Source organism: Vanellus vanellus, assembly GCF_965231255.1.
Source record: "Vanellus vanellus genome assembly, contig: HAP1_SCAFFOLD_59, whole genome shotgun sequence".
Taxonomy (NCBI): Eukaryota; Metazoa; Chordata; class Aves; order Charadriiformes; family Charadriidae; genus Vanellus; species Vanellus vanellus.
In genome coordinates this window covers 154,322-180,997 of record NW_028127359.1, presented here as the reverse complement: position 1 = coordinate 180,997, position 26,676 = coordinate 154,322, and the positions used below count along the sequence as shown (strand labels likewise).

Genomic DNA, 26,676 nt, shown 5'->3' with positions numbered 1-26,676 from the left:
GCTGTAAATATCTTAAAAGGTATTGGAAGAAAGAAGGTTTCTGCCTCAAATTAATCTATCCACCAGCTGGAAGAGACAGCCAGCCTTTTTAAAATAGCGTAGAATGGTCAAAGTGTTCCTCTTTTCAAAAGGCCTTATTCAGCACTGCCTCATCTGTCCAGTCAGAGGAGTGAGTGCCTGTGATTCTTCCTACTCTCTGTAGTTGGGAGATGCTCTCGGAAGAGAGCGTCTTTCCTACTTTCTTGTAGTTGGAAGACGTCAACCTCCGCAGAAGATTTTTCCTAAAAGGCACAATCTGTCTATTTAATGATTCCTTCAATATAATGATTTAAAAACTGTACCTGCTGGTCTGAACCTGGACTTGATATTCTAGTTCCCTCCAAATAAAATAATGTTCTTGTCTGCAGATGCCCCATTGCCACAGGGTGTACAAGAAGGGATTCTGCCTCCGGCCCATCATCAAGAATCACTCAGAAATCAAAAGAATATTTTACTACCCGTTCACCCTCCACTGATTATAAACCTCAACGACGAGGAGGATGAAGAGGATGACGAAGAGGAAGAGAACTGTAAAGGGTTTTTTTCTCTCTTTTACAAGGAAGCAGAATGGGTTTTTTGGACTCCTGCAGTGTATACATCACAACTGATGTATTATAATAACAATTACATTGTTAGAAAAGAGTTGTTGCCAAGTTTTGGAAATAGCTTCCAGCTAATCCTCAAAATATTGGAACTGGTAGTCCCCAGATGTGAGTGAGGCAATGTTTTCTAACCCCTGTGAAATGCCTAGCTGTATATTTCAATGGTGGTACAATTCACTTCTTTTTCATTCAATGAAGTTTAAAATGTGATCCACTATTCAGATGATGTGATCCACCATTCAAAAATTCTCAGAATTTGGGGATGAAATCACAAATTCAGGAGGTACTTCTTTCCCGGGAAACAAACTTTGGAACAGGGGCTGTAGACACTCATCACTGAAGGTGAAGTCACAGGTTTGTTTACAAAAGATAGCCAAGTGACTTCAACTTAAATAATTTGTTTGACTGATTTCCTAAACTCTGAAGGCAGTCTCATTTTATTGCAGAAAGTTACTCTCGAGTCTAGCGAAGAGAAACCAGACAAAACTCTTCACTAGATTAACTGCAGTGTCTATATGTATATATTTACATTATTATTTATTCCCTTTTTGTGAACTGTAGTTAAACCGTTGACTGTATCTCACTCAGAGATGAGAGATTCATAGTGATGGAATGAATTGCACATTCCCAGAGCGTGAGAGAACAACCTACTCTCCTGCGTGCACCCTGCAGATGACGGTGTTAGTTCTCAGGCAGCCCCGAGCCGCCTTTGCTTTTCCCGCTGTCCTTCGGGTGAGCGGGCAGGGCTGCCTGTTAGGGCCTCCAAACTCAGTTTCAGTCTGAGTTGGCCACGTTAACTTCAACAACAGAAAGAGCAGGGCTTTGCTCGTCTTAGTAGCCTGAACTGAGACAGATAAGGAGCGCTCATTTCACCAGCTCTGCTGGCAGGCGTTACAGGACAGTAACTTTGGGCAGAGGTTTTGTGACAAGCGCTCCCTGGGGACATGTTTAGTCACAAGATTTCCTTTTGGGTGTAAATGAAGGACTGTTTTGCAAATAAGTACTGAAGATTTTTTTTCACTCATTTTAAATCAACAAACATTAACTTCTTAATAGGTGTTGTAACTGCAATTCCATTGCAGTTGGCAATACCTAATATTACGGAATCATTTTTCTGCCCAGAAGCAGAGGTTGCAGTCAGAAAAGAAACACCCATGACAGAAATTCATTATGGTATTTGATTCTTAAGAATTATTGGAGGCCTTTGTATAGATAACTAGTAATCTTTTAAAAATCTGTCCTATAGATGTTTCTAATTGGGTGCCTAAGACTGCTACAGATATTGAAGAGGAAAGAGCAATAAAGGAAATGTGCTATAAATCTGGTAAGTATGGAATTAGTCACTCCTTCCTAAACAGCAGTGCTGCCAATATAGTAAACTTTGCATTTTTTTTCCCTCTTGGGATATATTTAGCTGAGTATTACAAGATTCCAACAACAAAACAAAATCAACAAAAACCACCAATCAACAAAAACTGTGTCTTCACCTCAGCAAAATGAGCTATTACCCTTGGAAGCGACCGGGCGAGACTTGCAGAAGGCAAGTACTTTCCATCTTCTCAGACAATGTTTACCAGTTTTTAAATTACTGTTAGAGGAAGGAACTATGACATCATTTGCCCATCCTCCCTGCTTTTTGAACTTGGTGATGATGAAAGATAGCATATTACAAAGAGGATAGAAACACTTTTAATTTTCCCCCATATATATAGGGGATCAGGCCTAGTACCAGGGGATCAGGCCTAGTTACCAGGGGGTGAGGCCTAGTCAGCATGGGTTTATGGAAGGCAGGTCCTGCCAAACGAACCTCATCTCCTTCTATGACAAGATAACCAGAATATTGGACGAGGGAAAGGCTGTTGGTATTGTATACCTGGACTTTCGAAAAGCATTCGATACTGTCCCCCATACAATTCTCGTGGAAAAACTGGCTTCGCAGGGCCTGGATGAGCATACGATCCGCTGGATCAAGCACTGGCTGACTGGAAGGTCCCAAAGAGTGGTGCTCAATGGATTTAAATCCAGCTGGCGGCCGGTCACAAGTGGTGTGCCTCAGGGCTCAGTGTTGGGACCATTTCTGTTTAACGTCTTTATTGATGATCTCGATAAGGACATAGGGTGTATCATCAGCAAGTTTGCAGATGACACCACGTTAAGCAGGAGTGTTGATTCCCAGGAGGATAGGGAAGCTCTACAGAGAGACTTAGATTGGATCATTGGGCCAACATCAATGGTATGAGTTTCAACAAGGGCAAGTGCCAGGTCCTGCACTTGGGCCACAATAACCCCGTGCAGCGCTACAGGCTTGGGGAGGTGTGGCTGGAAAGCTGCCGGGCAGAAAGAGACCTGGGGGTTCTAATTGACAAGGGGCTGAATATGAGCCGGCAGTGTGCCCAGGTGGCCAAGAAAGCCACCGGCATCCTGGCTGGTCTTAGAAATAGCGTGGCCAGCAGAAGTAGGGAGGTGATTGTGCCCCTGTACTCAGCACTGGTGAGGCCACACCTCGAGTATTGTGTCCAGTTTTGGGCACCTCAATACAAGAGAGATATCGAGGTGCTGGAGGGAGTGCAGAGGAGGGCAACGAAGCTGGTGAAGGGCCTAGCAAACAAATCATATGAAGAGCGGTTGAAGAAGCTGGGACTGTTTAGTTGGAGGAGGAGGAGGCTGAGGGGAGACCTCATCACTCTCTACAACTATTTGAAAGGGCACTGTAGAGAGGTTGGTGCTGGTCTCTTCTCACAGGTAATTAATGACAGAACAAGAGGGAATGGCTTCAAGCTCCAACAGGGTAGAGTTAGACTGAACATTAGGAAAGAATTTTTCACAGCAAGAGTGGTCGGGCATTGGAATAGACTGCCCAGGGAGGCAGTTGAGTCACTATCCCTGGATGTGTTTAAGAGATGTTTAGATGTGGTGTTGGGGGATATGGTGTAGGGGAGAACTTTGTAGAGTAGGGTAGATGGTTGGACTCGATGATCCCAAGGGTCTCTTCCAACCTAGACAATTCTATGATTCAATGATTCTACATATATTGTCACACACGCAGTGACTCCCTGTAACAATTGAGTGTAGATAGAAAAGGTGGAAATGGGCTGTTAACCCTTCGTGTACTTTCCTGAGATATACAACATACGTCTTTCATAGAGTTTTTCTTCATGATCAAGATTTGTGTGGTCTAAGTTTAGCCACCCTAAGGTTAGGAATGTAGTTTAAATTTCTCGTGTAGGCTCTCTGTTGGAAATGGAGAGATATAGGCACTCTTTTGGGGCTATTTATTGAATCATAAGACAGTGCCAAAGACAGGTGAGAGGACTCACTTTCCCAGAGGTGCTCCGTGCTCTCTGCTGGCTGTCTTGAGTGTCTACAGGATTAGATGCAGTGATACACCAAACTTTTATATTACTAAATGTAGATTAAATAAATACCCCCTTGAAGTGTCTTGTAAAAGGTAGTAACAAGAGAGTTCCGTTTTGTTTTGAATGTTGGGCTTTATCCAACATAATTAAGGTCAGAGGAAGACAAGCTAATAAATATTTACCTCCCTTAATATGTTTCTCCTTATTCTTGGCCAAGTGGCATGACTGAAGAAAATATAATTAGTTTATTCAATGAATCAGTAACAATATAATTCCACTATAGGAGGGAGAGTTATGTTCTTAACATGACAAGACACCAGAGTAATCAGTAGATTAGGCATGAAGAATTGCCACTGACCTGCCACGTGTAATAAAAAAGATTATTATTGTTTGTTTTGTGTAAATGTGCGGGATAAAATCTTGATAATATTGTGTCGTTGTTGGGACGGACACAACACTGGACATCAAGTTGCAGCAATCCAATTTCTTTACTTAACAAGCAGTGCTTTTTTATATTCTTTTACCCAGGTGCTTATCTATGCATATATTCAGCATTCTACTTTTGCCCTATACGCTCTCACATCACACACTGTTCATGCTCTGGTCAAAGCCAGGATGTTTGCCAACCCTTATCTTTTTACTTAGCTCTTCTCAGGACTCCCCAGTCTCTTCAAGGGTACACGGATATCTGCTCAAGGTCAATGTTAAACTCGCATTCTGATCCCTCGGACCAGCCAAGGTTTCCCACAGGATGGAATACCCTGTTGGTCAGCTTTCGGTCACCTGTCCTGTCCGCTCCTCCCTCCAGGTGGGACCCCACTATGCTTTTCCGCTTCCGACCCTCCAACGTGGCAAATAACAAAGTTGGTTGGCCTTGGCTGTTATGGCAATAAGTATAAGCAGGAGCCTCTCTGCATCCCATGCCTGGGCATCAGCTATAAACAATTGGTCTGATCTCTCTGAGAGAGTGAACACTGTCTGCACAATATGCAGTTATTTTAGTAGTTAGAAGAGGCCCCGCTAAGAAGCGAAGTTACTGAACAAAATTGGTTGTTTTACCTCAAACCAGGACAGTCTCCATCCACAACCTTGGGGGATTCCTCATATACAGGGGTGAAGAGGTGGAGGGTCAGATGTACACATGCGGCACGGGCTGCGTTAACCCCCGCGCCTCCCACTGCAGGAATGACCGCAGGCAGACGCACTGTGAACCAAACATCAAACCTTTAATGAATTAAGAAAGAGAGAGAGATGTGGGAGAGTGGGGCTGGGGCTGGAGTGGGTGGGTGCGGGTCGCATGCGGTGGGGATGCGTGCTCCACGCCTTCTCTATCAGCCCATGAAGAGAGGCTGGGGGAGCGTGGGGCACTTTGCCTCACAGCATCCACCAGGTTTCTGCGTCGCTTGGTGGCCATGGTGTTGCCATCAGATGCCCTCCGCTTGTTGCTGCCCATGTGCTGCCTGCTGCTGCCCACTGTGGCACCGTCCCGCTCCGGCGTCCCCTCCCACAGGGGTTTGGAGTGTTTTTCCACCTGGCACACCACCATCTTCCTCTTCTTGGGTGGGATGTTGTCCCACGGGGAGGTCTCTTGCGTCCTGGGGGTGCCGTGTGGCGCGGGGCGCTTGGCCTGCTTGCCACCCGCCTCTCCCGATCTAGGCACAGCCTGGCAGGAGACAACGGCTGGTGGCAGCAGCGAGCGGGTCAAAACCTCCTGGGACTGCCTCCTCAGCAGCTCCTCCAACAGTTGGGCCATGCGGGGTGGCCGATGCTGGGGGACAGCCGGGGGTCTGGCCAGGGTTCTTGGCAGCGGGTGACAGAGGGTTCTCAGCAGGGAACTCTCTGGAGGACTCTTCAGGGGATCCTTCCAGGGACTCTTCACAGGACTGTCCTTTAAAGTCTTCTCTGAACTCTCCATGGAGGGACAGCTTTGCTGGTTTTGCTGCCTCGGCTCGGTGGTGGCCGTTGGAGGGCCCCGTAGGCAGGCTCCTTGAGCAGGCTGACCTCAGAACTCGTTGCCGATAATACGGCTATTACAGACGTTATGAAGGCCGAGGCTTCGTGAGGATGGGAGGACTCGGCCTTCACCGCCTTCAGCACTGTGCGTTCGGTGAGGATTTTCTCCACTACTCCTTCTCTTCCTCCTTCTCCTTCTCTTCCTCCTTCTCTTCCTCTTTCTCCTCCTTCTCCTACTCGTTCTTCTTCTCTTCCTCTTTCTCCTCCTTCTCTTCCTCCTTCTCTTCCTCCTTCTCCTCCTCTTCCTCCTCTATAGGACTGAGGGTTGGCTGCCATCTCTTGGCTCTGCGTCTATGTTTTCTTTTGGGCATTGCTTTGCCCTTGGGTTGGCTGGTCATGGGTTGGTTTGTGTCGGAGGAGACCCTTGGGACCACCAACCGCCGCCTGGAAGGACACAAAGGGAGAGGTCTACCTGAGGACACAATGGGTTTGGGGCTGCTTTCTGCCCCTCCCCATGAGCCACGTGCCTCCTCATGTAGCCAGCAGCAGGTTGGCTGAGGAAACCCCCTGTGCCGGGACCCTCATCTGACACACAGCTGTCCCATTGTCCCTAGACCACGCTGGGGCTCTCCTGAAGAGCTGGAGAAGATCCAGCCCTGTGAAATGGGGGTGTTCCCAGCAGCCACATCCCACCCCTCCAGGTGCTGCCTTCACCACTCTTGGGTGGTGATGACCAAGGAGCGTTCAGGGCTGGGGAACGGGCTCTTGCTGGGTCAGAAAATCATGGAATGGTTTGGGTTGGAAGGGACATTTAGAGGTTCATCTAGTCCAACGCCCCCCGCTGTCATCGGCAGGGCCACCTTCCAGTAGACCAGGTTGGTTCCAGCCCCATCCAACCTGACCTTGAACACCTCCAGTCAGGCTGATGGAATGGTTTGGGTGGGAAGGGACCTTTGAAGGTCCATCTAGTCCAACACCCCTGCCATGAGCAGGGAGGTCTTCAACCAGATCAGGTTGCTCAAAGCCCCATCCAACCTGGCCTGGAATGTCTCCAGGGATGGAGCGTCTCCCACCTCTCCGGGTAAAATGGCCCCGTGTGGCCGCCCACCCTGAGCCTTCAGCCTCACCTGGCCAGAGACCTTGTCCTCTTCTTCTGCAGCTCCAAGATTTCCCCAAACTGCGGTGTTTTGCTTTGAGTCGGGCTCGGAGCAGCAGGAAAGGGAAAACCGGGAAACCCCACTGGAACCAGAAAGAAGACACCTCCTCAGAAGAGCGTCGCTGTGACGCTGCCAGACCACCCAGGGACACGCAGGGAGTGCTCAGGCCTCTTCCCAAAATGTCTGAGGGTTGGACATTCTGCTCCTCTAGCAGCCCCATCGTGTCCTCCCCAACACCAGCACCATTTCCAATGTGGTTTTCCGACTTCATCATCATCATGATGGTCAGGAAGGAGGAGCCGGGTGGTGCCGGGGAGGGGACAGGTGTCATTTCTGAGGGGAAGAGGGGGAGGAGAAGGCCTTGGCCCACCATCCTCCCACTGTACCCTTGGGCACATCCCACCCCGGGGCTCTCTTTTGGTGACACCAACAAATCGTTAGGACAAAAGGCCCTCAGGAGTTGGCCTGAAGCTTTAGGACAAGTCGGAGCCTTTTGGCGCTCAGCGTCGGCCATTTCCCCACAACATGGCAGAAGTTGGTTACCCGTCCCATGGAGAAGAGCTGGGAGCTGCTTTACCTTTCCCACCTTGCTGGAGAGCTGGCAAACTGTCTTTTCTCATCTGCACATCCTCACCAGGGACTTGTCTCGAGGTCTTGAGGAGAGCCCTGGGTGGGTGTTTGGGCACACACTCCATCACAAACCTGGAAAGAAGGAGAAGACACCCATATGACCCATGGCACCACCAGCACTTGCCACTTCCTGCGGCCACTTGCCCGCAGGCAGAGTTTGGCATTGCCATGAAGGCCATTGACTTCCCAAGTCTACCACATCCCATCCCCAAGGACGGGCCTGGGAAATGGAGTCGCCCAGCGAAGAAGTCCAGGCCACCACGGGAAGAAATGTCATCCAAATTCCTCTGTCTTTCCCCTCAGAGCTGCCTTATGGGAGTGACTGCGGCCTGGGGACATCATCAAGAGTCGCCGCCTGGTGTCCCCAGGACACCCGCAGCGGCACAAGGAAGAGATGCTACCTTGGGCGTTGGCATCAAAGAGCGGCTACAGCCGCCAACGTACTCACTTGGGAAAGAGGATGACACGGCCGGAGAAGCTCAGTGAGGCCACGGGTACCACTGGGGACACAATCATGTCCAGCAGATGGGGGACCTGCAATGGAGGAACACAAAGATTCAGGACATCCTCAACGTGGTTGAAGCACTGCACACTGGAGGATGCCAAAGACAGCAGGACATCCTCAATGTGGTTGAGGGTCTCAGTGTTGGAGGAGGCCAAAGATGGCAGGACATCCCTCCACGTGGTTAAAGCACCCCACATTGGAAGAGGCCAAAAACGGTGGGACATCCCCCACATGGCTGAGGCACTCAAGTGTCGGAGGAGCTTGAGGCAGCAAGTGTTGGCAGGACCGTAACTCTCACCTGGACCGAGTGGCTGAACGTGTCCTGAGGGACCCCACACAAGCAGTGCCAGAACACTGCCGTGGGACCGCACGCACCACAGAGAAACCAAAATGCTTACCTTGAAGACAACCTTCTCCAAGTTCTCCTTCCCAGACAGCCTCTCCAGGAAGCTGCGGTAGAATTTCACGTGCACTTTCGTGCCTTCGATGAGGAGCACCCCCACCTCCCTCAGGATGAGGGCCACATTCTCCCCCTTCCCCAGGCAGTGCGAGAGGAGGGTCGTGGTGCCTTGGATGCAGTCCACCACTTTCTGCCGGGACACGGCGGCTGCCACGGCCACCTTGGAGTACTTGAGGGGCTCCAGCTCCTTGTTGCCTGGAAGAACCACAGGAGAAGGATGGAGACGCTCACCCGGTGGCCCGTGTCCTACAGCTTGTGTGTCACAATCATTGCATTGCCCCAAAAAAACTCAAAACCACTCAATTATTGGACTTTGGAGTTGCTTCAGAGAAGATGACCGTGCAGTCAGCCATCTTACCGGGCAGGTAGTCCTTGTTGTCCATCAGGTTGTGGACAACAGCAAGGTTCCTGGCCAGGTGGAACACCGGCTTCTGGATAGTCACGGTTTCATCTCCGACCTGGGCGCGTTCGAGGACAGTACCGAAGGAGCCAAGGGTGGGAATTCGGACGCCCTGCAAGTGGACGAGAAGGGTGGGAGGGTGAGGACTGGCTAGAGGGAAGATCTGGAGGTGACCTCCCCCATCCAGGGATGGTGCTTGAGGCTGGATCCTGCCCTCTCCCACCGTTTGGAGGCACGAGCTGGGCGGTGGGGAGAACTTTGGGGAGGAGATGTTGAGTCCTTCCCCTCCTCAGGAGAAAAAACCAGCACTGGAGTTTGGGCAGAACCAGGACGAGGCCATCCCGGGGGGGTCTCCAGCGACCTGGATCAGCCCTACCAGAAGTGACACCAACATTGCACAGGCCCCGTTTGGCCATCAGTGGGGACTTTTGGGGTGAGATTCCTGTTTTCTGAGGAGTTGAAGGGTGAGAGCAGGCCACGCCCCAGGGGGATCCCACCACCCCTCATGGTGCATGAGGAGGACGCGGGTGTTGCACCACCTTGTGGAGCAGGAGTTGGTCTTGAATGTAGCCAGCCACTGCATCCCAGACGGCCGTTCGCTCTGAAAAAACAAAGAAGAACCAGGTCAGGCCCCATCTCCACCAGCTCTCAGGTCCACCCCAAACATCTCCCCCTTGAGCCGCGACGCGGTGGCAGACGCCAAGTGTCAGGGCTGGCTCCGAAATGGTGACAAGGCCTTGAGTCTTGGCTGCCGGAGAGGTGGCTGCGGTTGGCCGTACCTTCAGCGGTGACGCTGGACATAGCGAAGGTGTGCTCCATCCCATCCCAGAAGTCCATCTTGGTCCGCCTCACGCTGGCAGGTCGGTTCTTGGTGGCGACAGCCATGTTGGAGGTCATCTTATGGACGTTCCTCCAAAGTGTGGGACCCACCACCCGGTGGGCCCTTTTATACCCCCTGAGTGGGTGTGCCACGCACCTCTTGTGACATCAGGGTGACATGTTCATCGCTGATTGACTGACCGTGGTGACACGGCAACCGCCAACCTCTGGTGGGGTGGCCATTAGCAGGGAGAGCTTCAAGCAGCTCAGGATGCTCCAAGCCCCGTCCAACCTGACCTCGGACCTTCCAGTCATGGACACACAGATTGGTTTGGCTTGGAGGAGACATTTGAAGGTCCATCTCGTCCAACCTCCCCTGTCTTCGGCAGGGGCATATTCCAGTAGAGCAGGTTACTCAACGCCCCATCCAACCGGACCTTGGATACATCCACTCAGACCCACAGAATGGTTTGCATTGGTTGAGTTGGATTTTTGGGTGGTTTGGGTTCCAACAGACCAGGTTGGTCCCAGCCCTGTCCAATCTGACCTTGAACCCCTCCAATCAGACTCATAGAAGGTTTGGGTTGGTTGAGTTGGATTTTTGGGCTGGAAGGTTTGGGAACCAGTAGAGAAGGTTGGTCCCAGTCTCATCCAGCCTTACGTTGGACACTTCCAGTCATAGACCCACAGAACGGTTTGTGTTGAAGGGGACCTTTGAAGGTCCATCCAGTCCAACCTCCCCATCATCGGCTGGGACACCTTCCAGTAGACCAGGTTGGTCCCAGCCCCATCCAACCTGACCTTGAACACCTCCAACCGGACCCAAAGAACAGTTTGGATTGGATTTCTGGGTGGTTTGGGATCCAGTAGACGGGGTTGGTTGCAGCCCCATCCAACCTGACCTCAGACACTTCCAGTCATGGACCCAAAGACTGGTTTGGGTGGGAGGGGACCTTGGAAGGTCCATCCTGTCAAACCCCCCAATCACTGCAGTGGCCGAGAATAAAAGTAGTGCCACGAGTGGGGCGGGTGCTCCTGCGTTATTGTATCTCATCCTATTGTATTATTTTATCTCTTTTGTTTATTTTGTTTTTTCCTTTATGGTATTTTATTTTATGTTATTTTATTTTGCTCTATTCATTTTATTTTTCTTTATTTTATTTTATTTTATCACTTTATTTTACTTTATATTTGATTTTACATTTGACTTTATTTTCTTTTACTTTATATTATTTTACTTTATTCTCCTTTATTTTCTTGTACTTTATTTTCTTTTACCTTATTTTCTTGTATAATTTTATTTTACATTACTTTATTTTACTTTATTTTACTTATTTTTTTCTTTTTCTTTATTATATTAATTGTTTTTCTTTATTTTATTTTATTTTATTATATTCATTATTGTTCTTTATTTTATTTTCTTTATTGTATTTTTTTTACCGTATTTTATGGTATTTTATTTTTCTTTGTTATTTTATTTTACGTTATTTTATTCTTTATTTTACTTTAACTTTTTTCTATTATACTTCATTTTATTCTATCCTATTCTATTTATTTTACTTTATTTTACTATTTCCTCCCCCCGTCCCCTCAGCAGCCCCACATTCCCCCCTCCCCGCCCTTCCCCCCCTCTCCCCTCTCCTCCCCCGGGACACGGATTTGGCCGTTCCAGACTGCCCAGGATGGGGGCAGGGGGAGGGGTCTTGGAACAGGGCAAAAAAAATCCCGTGGAGGGAAACCCGTGACCCCCCCGCAAGTACATCCCCCACCCCCAAAACCCATCCCCCACCCAAATACACCTCCAAAAATTACCCCCCACCCCCCCAATCCCATACCCCACCCCATGACCCCCACCCGAATGGGGGAGGGGGGGAGGAGGAGAAGGGGGCGGGGCCACGCTTGGTCCCTCCCCCAGTGGAAGTACCATGATTGGGGGGGGGAAGGGCAGAGGGGGCGGGGTCTGTGCTTACGAGGCTCCGCCCCCCCGAGGTGGGACTGGTCAGAGCAGCTGTCCCCGGAGGTCTGACACAGCAGGGACACCCTGGCTCCACACCTCCCCAACCCCACCATGTCTCTCCTCAGCCCCCTGGGACTCGCCTCCCTCTGCCTCCCATCACCCTTCTCCACCGCACTCTGCAGCTGGAGGTCACAGCTCCTTTGCACCAGCGCCCACTGCTTTCCTTAGAGACCGGGCGGCACAAAGGCAAAGAGGGATTCTTCCGAGTTCTGAACGAACAGAATGAAACTGATAAGATTTACCCTTAAACCAAAACACGCTCCTCAACTGTATGCCACGGACAAGCGGCCACCAATGAGCTTTAACTCCCACAAGGCATAACCGTGGAAGAAATGTTTTTGCCAGAAAACAAATGGAAAGATACGCACAACTAAAGAGTTTTCTAAACAGAGAATTCAAGAGACTACTGAAAGATTGGGGAGCTTTTAACTGCCTGAAGGTCAAAGCAGCACCGGGATTGTGGAGAGGTGTCTGAGTGGTGTAAGAGGAAAGGGAAGGGAAACCTAGGGAGCAATCGCAAGTGCTTCTGTGCAGATGCGCTGCTGGAAAGGTGCCTTCAGACATGGTCAGTTTAGTTCGGAGAGGTGGAAATGCGTGAAAGGTGAGGGAGATTAAATGCAGAGCCTGAGAGAGAGAGTCCTGACAATGCAAAGAGAGGGGAAGGTCCATAGCTCTCCTCTTGCACATCTTGAAAACTCTTCATATGGATCTTACGGGAGAATACTGACTCTGAAGCACGTGCCTGGGCCTGGCCGCTGTCCCCGAGGAGCTGCTGGAGACCAGAGCCCCTGGGAAGCTGCAGCTGGAGCCTGGGCAGAGGGTCCCAGGCACCTACAGTGGCACCACTGTCCGTGTCCCTGTAACTGCATCCCACCCCAATTTTATCACCACTCTCTTCCCAGAAGATAAGTAAGAGAGAAAAGGAAGGAGAGATTTATGGGTTTTAAGGAAAACTACAACTAGAAATGAAGCTCTAGGTTATTCTTAGTTTAAAAAAAATAAACTCAGCATTGGTGACAGTTAAGACTTTGCTTGAAACTTTTGAAATCCTGCCTTCGCACGGGTGTGAATTTGTAGTTCATGTTCACTCTACGTACACGTAACTCACCCAAATCCGACTGCTTGTCGGCACTTGCATGGTTTCCGAAGGCACACACACTGACACTGACTATAAGGAAATGATCAGGTATCTATTTCCTATGAGTGCCCAGGCCACAGTTGTGTGAGGCATTGCACAAGCATCCAAAATCAATGCACCGCTGCGGCAAAGGCCGACAGCTTCCTGGGCTGCATTAGGAAAAGCGTTGTCTCCAGGTGGAGGGAGGTGATCCTTCTCTTCTCCTCAGCACTGGTGAGGCCACATCTGCAGTGCTATGTGCGGTGCTGGGCTCCCCAGTTCAAGGAAGCTCAGGACCTCCTAAAGGAATTCCAGCAAAGGGCCCCAAAGCTGATTTAAGGGGCTGCAGCATCTTTCCTAGGAAGGAAGGCCGAGAGATCAGTAGTGTGCCCAGAAGCGTCTGCAAGCTGTAGCATATTAGTCAGCAGAGCCAGACCTCGTCATTCAAGGCAGGATTTCATGCGCTAGGGCTGTTGCAGCAGCAGCTGTGGTGATTGAGAGAGCAAGAAATGCGGTCCTGGGGAACCTCCTCAAGCTAACGGTTCATTCCTGCTTCCTTCGTCCTCCTCTGCAGAGTTCAAGCGGCTGTGGGTGTGCCACCGTTGGGAAGTGCATTGGTCTATGGCAATAACCATAGTTGGCCGTTGGTCTCTTTGGCTGAACTCTCTGTCCCTGCCCCAAGGTCCGCTCAGCGTCCCCAAGATGTCCCCTGCCTTGGCTGGCCCCGCGTTGTGGGCAGCCGGGCGCCCCAGGGCAAAGCCCGCTGCATCTGCCCCAGGCTGTGTGGCCTTGACTGGCTGCGGAGAGGAGGGGAGAGCGGGGGTGACAGCCCGAGGGGTGACAGGAGGGCCAGCAGGCGGTGAATCACTCCCCAGTCTCCCTCATGCCTGCTGTGTCCCCGCTGCTTATCCTGACATTGCAGAGCCCTCATTAGACCTTACTGGTCTGTCCTTCCTTTGCTTTTACCTTATTGTGAAACTCCATCCACTGTGCACCCAACAGAAGGCACATGGTGTCTCTGGAGACTTCTTGTGCTCTCCTGATGGCTCCTGATACTTCCCTGAAGGACAGGAGTCTGTTAGTAGCCCTTCCACATGTGAGACAGTCCCAAGCAGGTGCCTCTTGACCGTTCAGGATCTCCGGCGGCACTGGGAACTCACAGGTCAAGGCTCAGTCCTGTCCTCATTCCCATATACGACACCCCATGCTCTCATCCCGCAAGGCCATTCAGCACCCAAGCACATCACCAAGGCCTTTTAGCCTGCAGCTCCCTGAGTGTATTCTGCACTCCACTTTCGGGAAAAAAAGCCAAAGCTTCACACACGGTACTGGTGAAATCCCCTTTTATTGCAGAGATGCCACAAAGGAAGCCACTATCACTGTGGTGATAGACTCAATTACAGGTCTCTGGGTAAGACAGGCTGGGTTCATCCTCTGAAGAAGTGGGACAAAAGCAACTATTTGTGTACAGACAGGTTTATAACTGATACAATGACCACAAGAAAAAAATGCCTGAGATACATATAAAGTCACTGGTGAAGAGAGGTGGGCAACTCATTGCTGCTGAAGTATACTGCTAGAATCAGTTTCTTCAGGGCATCCATGATGTCCTGGTTCCTCATGCTGTAGATGAGGGGGTTCACTGCTGGAGGAACGATTGAGTACAGCACTGCCACCACCAGATCTAGAACTGGGGAGGACACAGAAGGGGGCTTTAGGCAGGCAAATATGCCAGTGCTGACAAATAGGGAGACCACGGCCAGGTGAGCGAGGCACGTCGAAAAGGCTTTGTGCCGCCCCTGCTCCGAGGGGATCCTCAGCACCGCCCTCAAGATCTGCACATAGGACAGCACAATGAAAACAAAGCAAACAAACGCTAAAAAGGCAGTAACCACTAGAAGGTCAGCTTCGGTGAGGTGGGCATCTGAGCAGGAGAGCTTGAGGATGTGGGGGATTTCACAGAAGAACTGGTCCAGGGCATTGCCCTGGCAGAGGGGCAGTGAAAATGTATTGGCCGTGTGCAGCACAGCATTGAGAAACCCACTGCCCCAGACAGCTGCTGCCATGCGGACACACGCTCTGCTGCCCAGGAGGGTCCCGTAGTGCAGGGGGTGGCAGATGGCAACGTAGCGGTCGTAGGACGTGACAGTGAGAAGGGAAAACTCTGCTGTAGCACAGAAAAAGAGAAAAAAAACACCTGTGCAGCACATCCTGAGAATGAGATTGTCCGAGTGTCCCGCTGACAATTGGCCATGGCTTTGGTGAGAGTGGTGGAGATGGAGCCCAGGTCAAAAACAGAGAGGTTGAGGAGGAAGAAGTACATGGGGGTGTGGAGGCGGTGGTCGCAGGCGATGGCGGTGATGATGAGGCCGTTTCCCAGGAGGGCAGCCAGGTAGATGCCCAGGAAGAGCCAGAAGGTCAAGAGCTGCAGCTCCCGTGTGTCTGCGAATGCCAGGAGGAGGAAGTGGGTGATGGAGCTGCTGCTGGACATTTGCTGCCTCTGGACATGGGGGACATTCCAAGGAGGAAATAACAGCGACAAGTCAGGGGAGACTTCTCTGAGCAAAATCAAAGCCATTTCCCACAGACCCTCCCCCTGTCACACACAGACACCCTTTTCTTTTACGAGGAGACCTTCCTTCAGCTCTGCTGCTGGAGCCCTTTTTGGTGTTGGCCCAGTGGGAGATGAAGACTAGGGCATCTGCCCATGGGCTCCTGATAAGTTTACCCCACTCTGCAGAAGGTGGTAGGGGCAGGGAACAGCCCTGGTGAGGAATGGGAACGGTATAGGTAATTTAAGAGTTCTACTTTTTTTTTTTTTTAAAGTTCCCCACCCCCCCATCTCCCGTGGAGAGTATTCTTGGATGGCAGAAATCATCATAGTTTCTGCTGCACTCCAGAAGAACAGAGCGAGTGCAGCGAGGCAAGAGAATTGCCGGTGGCTTTGTGCAGAGTGAGGAGGGCTGGTCTGTCCCTCCATCTTGTTGCTGGTTTTTCCATGCTTGCACCTTTCTGAGATGGAGGGTGACCACACTCCCACGTTCCCTTGAAAAACCACCAGGCTTTGCTGAGGGCAAAAGGATCCAGAGCAGACAGCTGAATGTCTCATCCCATCTCAAGGTCTCAGCACCCCACTTCTAGCCCAGGACACTCATGCCTTATTTCACCCAGCCAACATCATGTCCTCTGTCATAGAGGCTTTTCCTCTGCCATGGGGTATTAACATAAAAGAAAGCTGCTATGGAAGGACAACCTGGAAGGACACTTCGAGTACAAAGCCAAGTGTCCCAATGATGGTATCTCGGTAAGCGTCAGCTCATATCCCAGCCCCACAGACTGCATTGACCAGTGCTCCAAAGGCGCGAGGAAAGCTGGGACACTTCTTCCCACAGACACACCTGCATGAGAGGACCCACAAGATTACTGTGTAACTCTGTGGCTAAAACTGCACCTCCCCAGAGAGCCTGGCAGCCAGAACAAGGTAACAATAGCAATAACAGACAAGTGGAGGAACCAGGAGAAATGCAGTGAGGGTCTGGCTGCAGGAGGCTGGGGAGAGGCAGCCGGGCGCTCAGGACAGCTCACCCTCACCCAGCCGGGCACGCCACCGCCCAGACACCAGCATTGCCGGGCAGTCGCCCTCAGCCCCTGTGCTCTGCAGGGGGAAAGGGGCACACAGTTAGAGAGATGTACCGTGGCTGTTCTGGAGCTGTGGCTTCACAGAGGTTCCTGCCTTGGACCCCAGAGCCCTGATGACAGAGGCTTTGCTGAGTGCAGAGGAGACAAGAGGCCTTCCTCAGTGAAAGGGCTCTGCATTGGAGGGGACCACATGGAGCTTTCTGAATTCTCCCTCCCACAGTGTTTCTGGCTTCAATTTCCTCCCATTCCTGATAACATCCCTGCTGCCTGGAGATTTTTCTTCTGGGAGTTGTCTCCCTGTGCCAGGCCTTTTCCCTGTCAGCACTCACAGACTCCAACCCAATCTCTGTGCAGTTACCATTCCCCTACAGAAACACGGCTGTTTTCATGAGCATCTTCCTGTTTGCGGGTGGAAAAAGGGCAGAAGAACCCTGATGGGTCCAGCAGAGGTGATGCTGGCACTGCCCATAGGGAGAGGATTTGCTGAAGGCATTTTACCAGGCTCCTGGCAGACCGACCGATCACACAGAGTGGCAGTTCAGGAGTCTCAGTAACTTGTTAAAACTTGAAAGCTCCTTTTCAAGTTACCCTTTCCTCCTGATCCCCCGCTACTGTTTCCCACAATCAGAAAATAAAAAGACAGACTCAGGAAAGCTCCTTATCCTTATACTGATCTCTGCTTTGATCTTCTCCTTGAGACATCCCCTTAGAAATATTCTGGGGGTTATGTAGAACTGAGAGGAGCCCTGACACACACAGCACCCTCTCAACAGCAGGAGAGGGTGAGAGCAGAGAGCTTCTCCCCACAGAAGCTCCGTGGGAGCTCCCCGGGCAGGCGGAGAGCGGACCCTGGCAGGCGGCAGAGTCCCTGCCCCAGCACAAAGCCCCGGGGTGCAGGGACCCTGCTGGAAAGGACAGCCCTGCCCACCCCTGCCTGCACACCCCCATTCACACATATTCACATTTCCCAACAAGAGCTCCCCCCCCTTCTCCCCACCGTACAGACCCCACAAGCTGTGGGTTATTCCAGCGTTAGGAGATGCCTCCAGCAACTCCACCGGCATTGCCCTGCTCCCACAGACTCACCCTGTGCAGCGCCGCAAAGATTTCTCCTCCAGTCCTCCTCCCAGTCCTGACCACCGTGAAGCTCTCTCTCTGCCTCGCTCGTCTCCTTGAGGTCCCCTGGCACTGCCCTCAGCCCTGCTGCGCTGAGCAGAGGAGCTGCTCCTGCGCAGACCTGTCTCTCTGCAGGCTCTGCCCACTTGTCGGGAGCTTCCTCCGTCCCAGGAGCCCGGCGCAGCTCAGCAGCACAGCACCAGCCCACAGCACTTTAATGACCCCTCTGGTGGGTTTGGTGCTGACTCCATCAACCTCAGACCTGAGAGGAACCTGCAGAAACCTCTCAAGGACTCCAAGTCAGAGGCAAAGTCGAAAGTTGCTTGTAGTGTTGATGGGTCCCATGGGCATGAGTGGCAGAGACAGCAGCCATGACCAGAGATCTGAAGAGGTTGGCTCTGTCAGGGGGCTTCCAGCTTTGCCACATCCCCCTGTCATCTCCACCACAGGCTGTCCTACAGTGTCGCCTTACCGGTGCCTCTTTCCCTGCAGGCTGTAGCCATCCCCCCGACTGCCCCACCTTGCTGTCGCCTTCCTTGACTGCTCTCTTTGTCCTCCCGGGCTCTTCCTTGAAACACAATGCCCTGGGCTCATCCAGACTCCTTCTGGGTGACGTGTTACAGCACAACACTGCCCTTGGAAGGAAATGTCTTCCTCCTCTTGTCCAGTCTGGACTTTGTGACATTATTTCTTTCTCATGCTGTTTTGCACCAGGAAGAAAAGCTCCACCAGCTCTGAAACCATCCTGCAAGCACTCTCAGGCTTCTCCTGTCCTGTCCTCAGTCTCCACACCAGTGAGCCCACAGCCTGCAGCCTCTACATACTGGTAATGTGCTTGAGGCCTCCAAACCCCATCTTGGGCGATCTCGGGGCACTCTCCACAAGGTTTGCAGATGAAAACATAGTGGTCATAGACCAAGAAAGACGGAGCGTGACTTTTTACCAAGACCTGTAGCAGCAGGACGAGGGGCAATGGCTTTCAGCTGAAAGAAGGTAGATTTACATTGGCTATAAAGAAGAAATAGTTTATGATGAGGGTGGCAAGCCACTGGGACAGGTGTCCCAGAGAAATTGTCGATGCCCCATTCCTGGAAGTGTCCAAGGTCAGGAACTCCAAGCAACCTGAACTAGTGAAAGATGTCCCTGTCCATGGCATGAAGGGGTTGGAGTAAATGATCTTTTAGGTTCCTAGGGCTTGTGCAAGACTTACCGTGGGATGGCTAGGAAAGGAATAAAGGAAGGGAAAGGGTGGGATCAAGGTGGTTTGTGGAGGCAGAAGGCCCACAGGAGGTGGGAATCCTCTGGCCTCATGACAGGGGGCCCCACAATAGACACCTGCATGGGAGCTCCTTGGCTCAGCTCCCATGCTAATTAGTGGAGATGGCGGCCAGGACGGACATGGTCATATGCACAGACCTGGGGACACCTGAAATTCCAGGGGTAGTCCAAGATACCTGGAGCTGGCTGTAAGCTCCAGTGCAGCAACACTGAGAGACAGGGCAGCATCTGGGGGCATCGTCTTGGAGGCTGGTGGGGAATCTTCAGCCAAACGAAATGCCACCATTCACCCACTTTTAGGAGGACAGAACCAGAGAGCTCAGGTTCCCTCTGTCTTTTCCTCAGCCAGGTTTACTAGATCTCCAGTGGCCATAATGATGGATGTGTCAAGACCATTCTCACATTGTCTCATCCAATTTGGGGCAGTTATTCCCTTGAAGGACAAATAAAGGCCTGTGGAGTTAGGTGAGGGGCCAAGGCTCTCACACACAGCTACATGCATTGGGCAGGAGCAGCGCTGGCCCTCTACAGGAAAGCCATCCCCATTCCGAGTGAGCGTGTGACACCCCCCCCCCTCCCCCCCGGACAGCCTTGAGACACAAAGAGCTGATGGAGAGCCTATGGGTCAGGATTACAGGGCTCACCTCCTCCAAGCTCAGGAGTGATGCATCCCTACAAAGAAGAAGGCAAGCAGAAAAGCCAGGAGGCCTGCATGGATGAACAAGGAGCTCCTGGACATGCTCACAAGTAAGAAGGAGGCCTATAGGGGGTGGAAACAGAGGCGGGAAGCCTGGGAGGAATACAGAGAAAATGTTCGAGCAGCCCAGGATCAGGTTAGGCAAGCTAAAGCCCAGATAGAGGTAAATCTAGCCAGGGACAACAAGACAAACAAAAACCCTTCTTTAAGTATGTCAGCGAGAAAAGAAAGACTAGGGAAGATGTGGGCCCTCTCTGGAAGGAAACACAAGAACTGGTCACCCGGGACAGAGACAAAGCTGAGGTCCTCAATGACTTTCTTGCCTCAGTCTTCACTGGCAAAGACTGCAGCCACACTGCCCATGATGCATAAGGCAAAGGCAAGGAGCTGGAAAATGAAGAACTGCCCACTGTAGGTGAAGATCAAGTACGAGACCACCTGAGGAACCTGAAGGTGCACAAGTCCATGGGACCTGATCAGACACATCCACGGGTCCTGAGGGAACTGACAGATGAAGTTGCTAAGCCACTGTCCCTCATATTTGAGAAGTCGTGGCAATCTGGTGAGGTTCCCTCTGACTTGAAAAATGGGAAAAATAACCCCTATTTTCAGAAAGGAAAAAAATGAAAACCCAGGGAACTACAGGCCAGTCAGTCTCACCTCTGTGCCTGGCAAGATCATGGAGCAGATCCTCCTGGAAACTCTGCTAAGGCAGATGGAAAATAAAGAGGTGATTGGTGACAGCCAACATGGCTTCACCAAGGGCAAGTCATTCCTGACAAATTTGGTGGCCTTCTACGAAAGGGTTACAGCGGCAGTGGACAAGGGAAGAGCAACTGATGTCATCTACCTGGACTTGTGCAAAGTGTTTGACACTGTCCCACACAATATCCTGGTCTCTAAACTGGAGACACATGGATTCAACAGATGGACCACCAGGTCCAGAGGAGGCCCTGAAGATGATCAGTGGTCTGGAGCAGCTCTCCTATGAGGACAGGCTAAGAGAGTTGGGGTTGTTCAGCCTGGAGGAAAGAAGGCTCTGGGGAGACCTTATAGCCCCTTCTAGTACCTAAAGAGTGCCTACAGGGGAGCTGAGGAAGGACTTTATACTACGGCATGTAGTGATAGGATGAGGGGGAATGGCTTTCAACTGGAAGAGGGTGGATTTAGATTAAATATTAGGAAGGAATTTTTCACTTTAAGGGTGGTAAGGCACTGGCAGAGGTTGCCCAGAGAAGTTGTTGAGGCCCCATCCCTGGAGGTGTTTAAGGCCAGGCTGGATGGGGCTTTGAGCAAATTGGTCTAGTGGGAGGTGGCCCTGCCTATGGCAGGGGGGTTGAAACTTGATGATCTTCAAGGTCCCTTCCAACCTAAACCATTCTATAAAACAAGAAGTGCTTTTTTAAGTACGTTAATAGTAAGAGGGGGTCTAAAGAAAACATTGGACCGATAGTTGTTGAAGATGGTGATCTGACTAATAGGGATGAAGAAAAAGCAGCGGTGTGCAATGCTTTTTTTTGCCTCACTTGTTAATCATCCATCTAGAGCTTGGGCTGCCCGGTCCCCTGAGTCAGAGGGCCACGAGTGTGCAAACAAAGACTTTCCATTTGTGGGACAGAAACCGTCAGAGAACAGCCGTATCAGCTGAATGTTCACAAGTCCATGGGGCCTGATGGGATTCATCCCAGAGTATTGAAGGAGCTGGTGGATGTGCTGGCAGGACCTCCTACACCTTCTCTGGGCAACCTGTTCCAGTGCCTTACCACTCTCAAAGTGAAAAATTTCTCCCTAAAAACTAATCTAAATCTACCTTCTTCCAGTGTGAAGCCATTCCCCCTCATCCTATCAAGTCCTGCCTAATTAATAAATCAGAGCAGATATGCTGGACCTCAGCCAATGCACCAGGACCAAGCTCAGATGTGTAACAAAGAAAGTCAGTACCAAGTGCCCAAGGTCCCATGCAAGGCAAAGGTTCTCTTCAGAGCATGCAGGGGTGGGTGGCAGATGGCAATGGAAAGCGGAAATGAGGTGACCCGAAGGAGAGCAAACCCTCGGGACCAGAGAGACGCAGGGCTGGGCTGTGCAGCCGTGGCAGGAGAGGGCTTTGCTGTCTGGGACGTCTCTGCAGCCCTGCAGGGCCTGTGGTGCAGGGGAAGCTGATCTCCAGGAAGGAGAAGGTTCTTTTGAAAATGTCCTTGGCGATGTACATCCCGTGATCCAACAACACTGGGAAAATCATTTCTCTATTCCTTGATTGCATCATCAAAGGAGTGACTAAAGGCTGTGGGAGAAGCACTGCCTACATCTACTGGATGGAGATGGGACAGTGCCTCACTGCAGCTGCCTCAACAAAAGCACTGAATGTCCCTGAGGTTCTCTTGGGGTGTGTTACACGGCTGCTCTGAATGGTGATCGTGTTCCTGCAGGTCTTGTGCTGTCCCTGCTGGCTGCCTGCGGCTGTGCTGGAGAGCCCTGGCACCTCCCGTAGCACCACAGGGTGTAGGTCACCTTCCAATGGAGCAGCTGCCCTGAAGGAGGTAAGGCACTGTAGGGGTGTCTGTGAGAAACTGGCCATGGGTGCCAAAGGAGGTCTGCTAAAGATAGCTGGTGGAGATGGGAGAGAGAGACTCAGCTCCCCTGATGGCAATGGCTCCATTGGCTCAGAGGAATACCTTTATAGGCTGCCCTGGACATCATGAGCAGGATCAGGCTTCATGTCCTAAAGGTGGGCATCTACTGACACTTCAGCTGGCCAAAGGCATGCCCCAGCAGCCTCCAAAATGATGACCCCAGATGCTGCCCTGTCCCTCTGAATTGCTCCATCAGCTTCCTACAACTGTCTTCCTACATCTGTGTCACCGGTGCTTTGCATGGGTATAGGAGGAACATGAAATTCCTGCCTTTCACTGCCTGGGTGTGCTGTCACCTAGTGGGACAAGAAGAAGAGATTCTTGGACCTAACTCTGTCTCTGACAGGGGAAATGACACTGCTGGAAAGAAGTGTCTCTGCCCAGCTGAGGGAGAGAACATGACTTCAGCTGGTTTCCCAGCAGGTTCCCCTGGAGCCCCAGGGACATCTCTGAGGGAGCCCAGAGGGGACAGAGACGGTGCCACCGTGGGCTGGTCCTCTGCTGCTGAGCTGGGCCGGGCTGCTGGGCCGGAGGGAGCTCCTGGCAAGCGGGCAGCACTGCAGAGAGACAGCTCTGCCCAGGAGCAGCTCCTCTGCACAACGCCGCAGGGCTGAGGGCACTGCCTGCAGGCAGCGAGGGCAGACAAGAGAAGGGAGAGAGAGATAAGGGCAGTCTGGGGCGTCTTTCCTATAGCTGAGAGCTCTCTGGGAGAGAGATCTTCACAGCCTTTCACACGGTAAGTCTCTGGCTGTGGGGTAATGCGGATGAGTTCCTGGCAGTGTCTCCTGGACCTGGCACATGCCATGGCTGATAGGAGCTGTCGGGACAGCTCTCCTGGCTTGTCTGGTGTGGAGAAGGATGTTGTGCTTCAGAGCAGGGATGCCCTGCTGCACCTTCAAAGGGACAGTGAAGGTCAGCTGCCTTCTCCCAGGGATGGCTCTGGGGTTTGAAGACAGGTGTGCAGGCAGGGGTGGGCAGGGCTGTCCTTTCCAGCAGGGTTCCTGCAGCCCGGGGGCTGTGTGCTGGGGCAGCGACTCTGCCGCCTGCCAGGGTCAGCTCTCCGCCTGCCCGGGGAGCTCCCACGGCGCTGTGGGCAGAAGCTGTGGGTGGAAGGAGTGACCCCCAGCACAGTAAGGTAGGGATGAGCAGGTCAGGGCATGGTGCTTCTGCTCTCAAGAGAGTGCACCACGGGTGAGCTCCACCTCATGCCACTGTTCAGAGGACCTCTTGGGCAGCACACCAACTCAGCAGCACCTTCCCCTTTGCAGCCACATCAGGTTTGCTGTGAACTGGTCTTTAGTCCTCGCACACTCAGAGATGCCCCTGGGCAGCGCCCCGTCCCTGGGAGGTGTTTGCAGGCAGAGGTGGGCGCACAGCAGTGGGACGGGGTTTGTGAGCACTGACGGGAGCTGAGCCGGGGACAGGAGACGGCTGCTGGCAGCAGAGACACGGGCAGGGAGTGAGAGGGAGCTGCTGCCTGAAACACTGGCGAGGGGGATGTGGGCACGTCCGTGCTGTCCCTGCAGCACAGACACCTTCCCCTGGGCAGCTCCTGCCTGGTCTCCGTTCCCAGCCGGGGCACAGCTCTGCCCTCCAGCCCATGGGGTCTCGGGCACGCATTGTCCCTGCAGCAGCCAGAGCCCAGCAAAGGACGAACCCCGGATTGCCGTCTGCTTTGCATGTCCCTCCTCCCTTGTCAGGAGCATTGTGGCACCTCACTGCCGCCCCTCCTGCCTGAGCTGCCCATGTCCTCTCCATTGGATACACTGAGTCAGTGCAGGGGGTGGGGGTTGCGGGTGGCAGATTCAGCTCCCGTTCAGATGCCGACCCTTTGGGTCCTGCTCCGCAGTCGTGTCTATGGCAGCAACGCGCCCAGGTCTCCTCCAGGCAACTTCAGAACATTAACTATTTCCCTGGGGAGTCCTGCAGGGCTGCAGGGTGCTCTCCAGAAGGGCACAGCTCTCCCGTAGTCTCTCTGTGCTCCCTCGGATCCACGTGGAGAAGACATCTCAGTGCTCAGGCCATGGAAATGCTGCTGGGCAGCTGTACGTGGGCAGCTGCAATGATCCCTCCTGGTCCCAGTCTGGGAGGAGAGAGATGAGAAAAGGCAACGAGTCTGTATATCTGCCCGTTGAACCTGGATTCCTCTCCTCTCCGCAGTGTCTTGCTTCTTTTGATGGGAACACCTGAGAGGGATCCTCCTCCAGCTGCAAGCTGCCAGCACAGGGCAGGGGAGAAGAGGGCTGATGGGCAGAACAGCTCTCCTCTCTCTGCACTAAGAGACCGTCCCTTTGCCTCTCAGCACCCACAAGACTTCACCTGGAGTGCATTAGAAATGTCAGGGATTTCAGCCATCCCAAACCACTCTGAAAGGTGGCAGGTGCAACCAGAACAAGATAAAGAAAACAAAATCCCCTCTCCCTGTCTGTGCAGTTGGGCAAATTTCAGACAACAATGCTGAAAAGCTCTTTGACATATCACGAGTATATTTAATTGGAGATCGCCCTGCGGTCCTAGTTTCCTCTTGCTACACAGCAAGGAGGACTCCTCAGGAGCCCATTACAGAGTCCCAGCTCCCAGTGGCAGCCTCAGCCAGCAAAACCCAGAGCTCAAGTGAGGGAGCTGCAGAGAGGTGCTCCTGGACAGGGAGTCTGAATGTGGGGCTGCAAAGAGACACACAATACACTTTGCTGGGAGAAGTCTGGTCTGACTCAGTACTGCCTTTTCCTCCTTAACATATACCCACAGATATCCAGAGGAAGCAAATGCCCAGCAGCAGCTCCATCACCCACTTCCTCCTCCTGGCATTCGCAGACACACAGGAGCTGCAGCTCTTGACCTTCTGGCTCTTCCTGGGCATCTACCTGGCTGCCCTCCTGGGAAACGGCCTCATCATCACCGCCATCGCCTGCGACCACCGCCTCCACACCCCCATGTACTTCTTCCTCCTCAACCTCTCTGTTTTTGACCTGGGCTCCATCTCCACCACTCTCACCAAAGCCATGGCCAATTCCCTCTGGAACACCAGGGTCATCTCCTACCAAGGATGTGCTGCACAAGTCTTTTTCTTTTTCATTTCAGCAGAGTTTTCCCTTCTCACTGTCATGTCCTACGACCGCTACGTTGCCATCTGCCACCCCCTGCACTACGGGACCCTCCTGGGCAGCAGAGCGTGTGTCCGCATGGCAGCAGCTGTCTGGGGCAGTGGGTTTCTCAATGCTGTGCTGCACACGGCCAATACATTTTCACTGCCCCTCTGCCAGGGCAATGCCCTGGACCAGTTCTTCTGTGAAATCCCCCACATCCTCAAGCTCTCCTGCTCAGATGCTTACCTGAGGGAGGCTGGCCTTATTGTTGTTAGTGCCTGTTTAGCATTTGGGTGTTTTGTTTTCATTCTCTTTTCCTATGCGCAGATCTTGAGGGCAGTGCTGAGGATCCCCTCGGAGCAGGGGCGGCACAAAGCCTTTTCCACGTGCCTCCCTCATCTGGCCGTGGTCTCCCTCTTTCTCAGCACTGGAATGTTTGCTTATCTGAAGCCCCCCTCCATCTCCTCCCAGTACGTGGAACTGGTGGTGTCATTTCTGTACTCAGTGGTACCGCCAGCAGTGAATCCCCTCATCTACAGCATGAGGAACCAGGAGCTCAAGGATGGCCTATGGAAACTGGCTCAATGGACGTTGTTCCACCAACAATAAACTCTCTCCCCTTCTCTGCATGTTTTCCAGACTTTATCTTAAGCCAGGTGTATTGATTTTTCCCTTGTGATAATGCCACTTACAGACCATTTTGTAGGTTTATACTACTTCTCTGGCTTTATAATGTTGTGTCTGACCCTTGCACAGTATTGGGTTAGACAAGCACTGTCCAACGGCAGCTCTGCAATAAAAGGGCATCTCCTGGGTGCAGTGCCCGAAGCCTGGACTCCAAAGTTACTCCCTACCAAATGTTGAAAGCATTTGTCTTAAAGCGTCTGTTCTCTTTGTGTTCTTCCTGTGTTTGGGGTTAAGCACACGGTTGGGTTCTATTGTACCAAGAGTTCTTGTACTCACAAACAAGGACTCTGCAGTTCCATGGGAGTCAGCGGAGAGCCAGCAGGAAGAGGGAAGGGAGTCTGGAGAGATCATAGCTGTTAAGGGATGTTCAAGATCATCTAGTTGCAACCCCCGTGCCATGGGCAGGGACACCTCCCACTTGACCAATTTGCTCAAAGCCTCATCCAGCCTGGTCTTGAACACTTCCAGGGATGGGGCAGCCACAACTT

The 26,676-nt window shown here is 52.1% G+C and overlaps 1 protein-coding gene and 1 pseudogene across 2 annotated transcripts in view; one reads left to right on the top strand and one right to left on the bottom strand.

Annotated features, from left to right (window-relative positions):
• Window positions 1-15,546, bottom strand: part of LOC309685327 (olfactory receptor 14J1-like) — a 38,394-nt pseudogene extending 22,848 nt beyond the window's left edge. Inside the window, exon 1 of the transcript in view lies at window positions 14,630-15,546. The product of the transcript in view is annotated as an olfactory receptor 14J1-like (transcript). The remainder of the gene's footprint in view (window positions 1-14,629) is intronic.
• Window positions 15,547-25,180: 9,634 nt separating this feature from the next.
• Window positions 25,181-26,110, top strand: LOC309685326 (olfactory receptor 14I1-like; the record flags this gene model as incomplete). The annotated part of the gene is made up of 1 exon (XM_082501107.1): window positions 25,181-26,110. The coding sequence occupies one exon, from the start codon at window positions 25,181-25,183 to the stop codon at window positions 26,108-26,110; it is 930 nt and encodes a 309-aa protein (XP_082357233.1).
• Window positions 26,111-26,676: the final 566 nt, after the last annotated feature.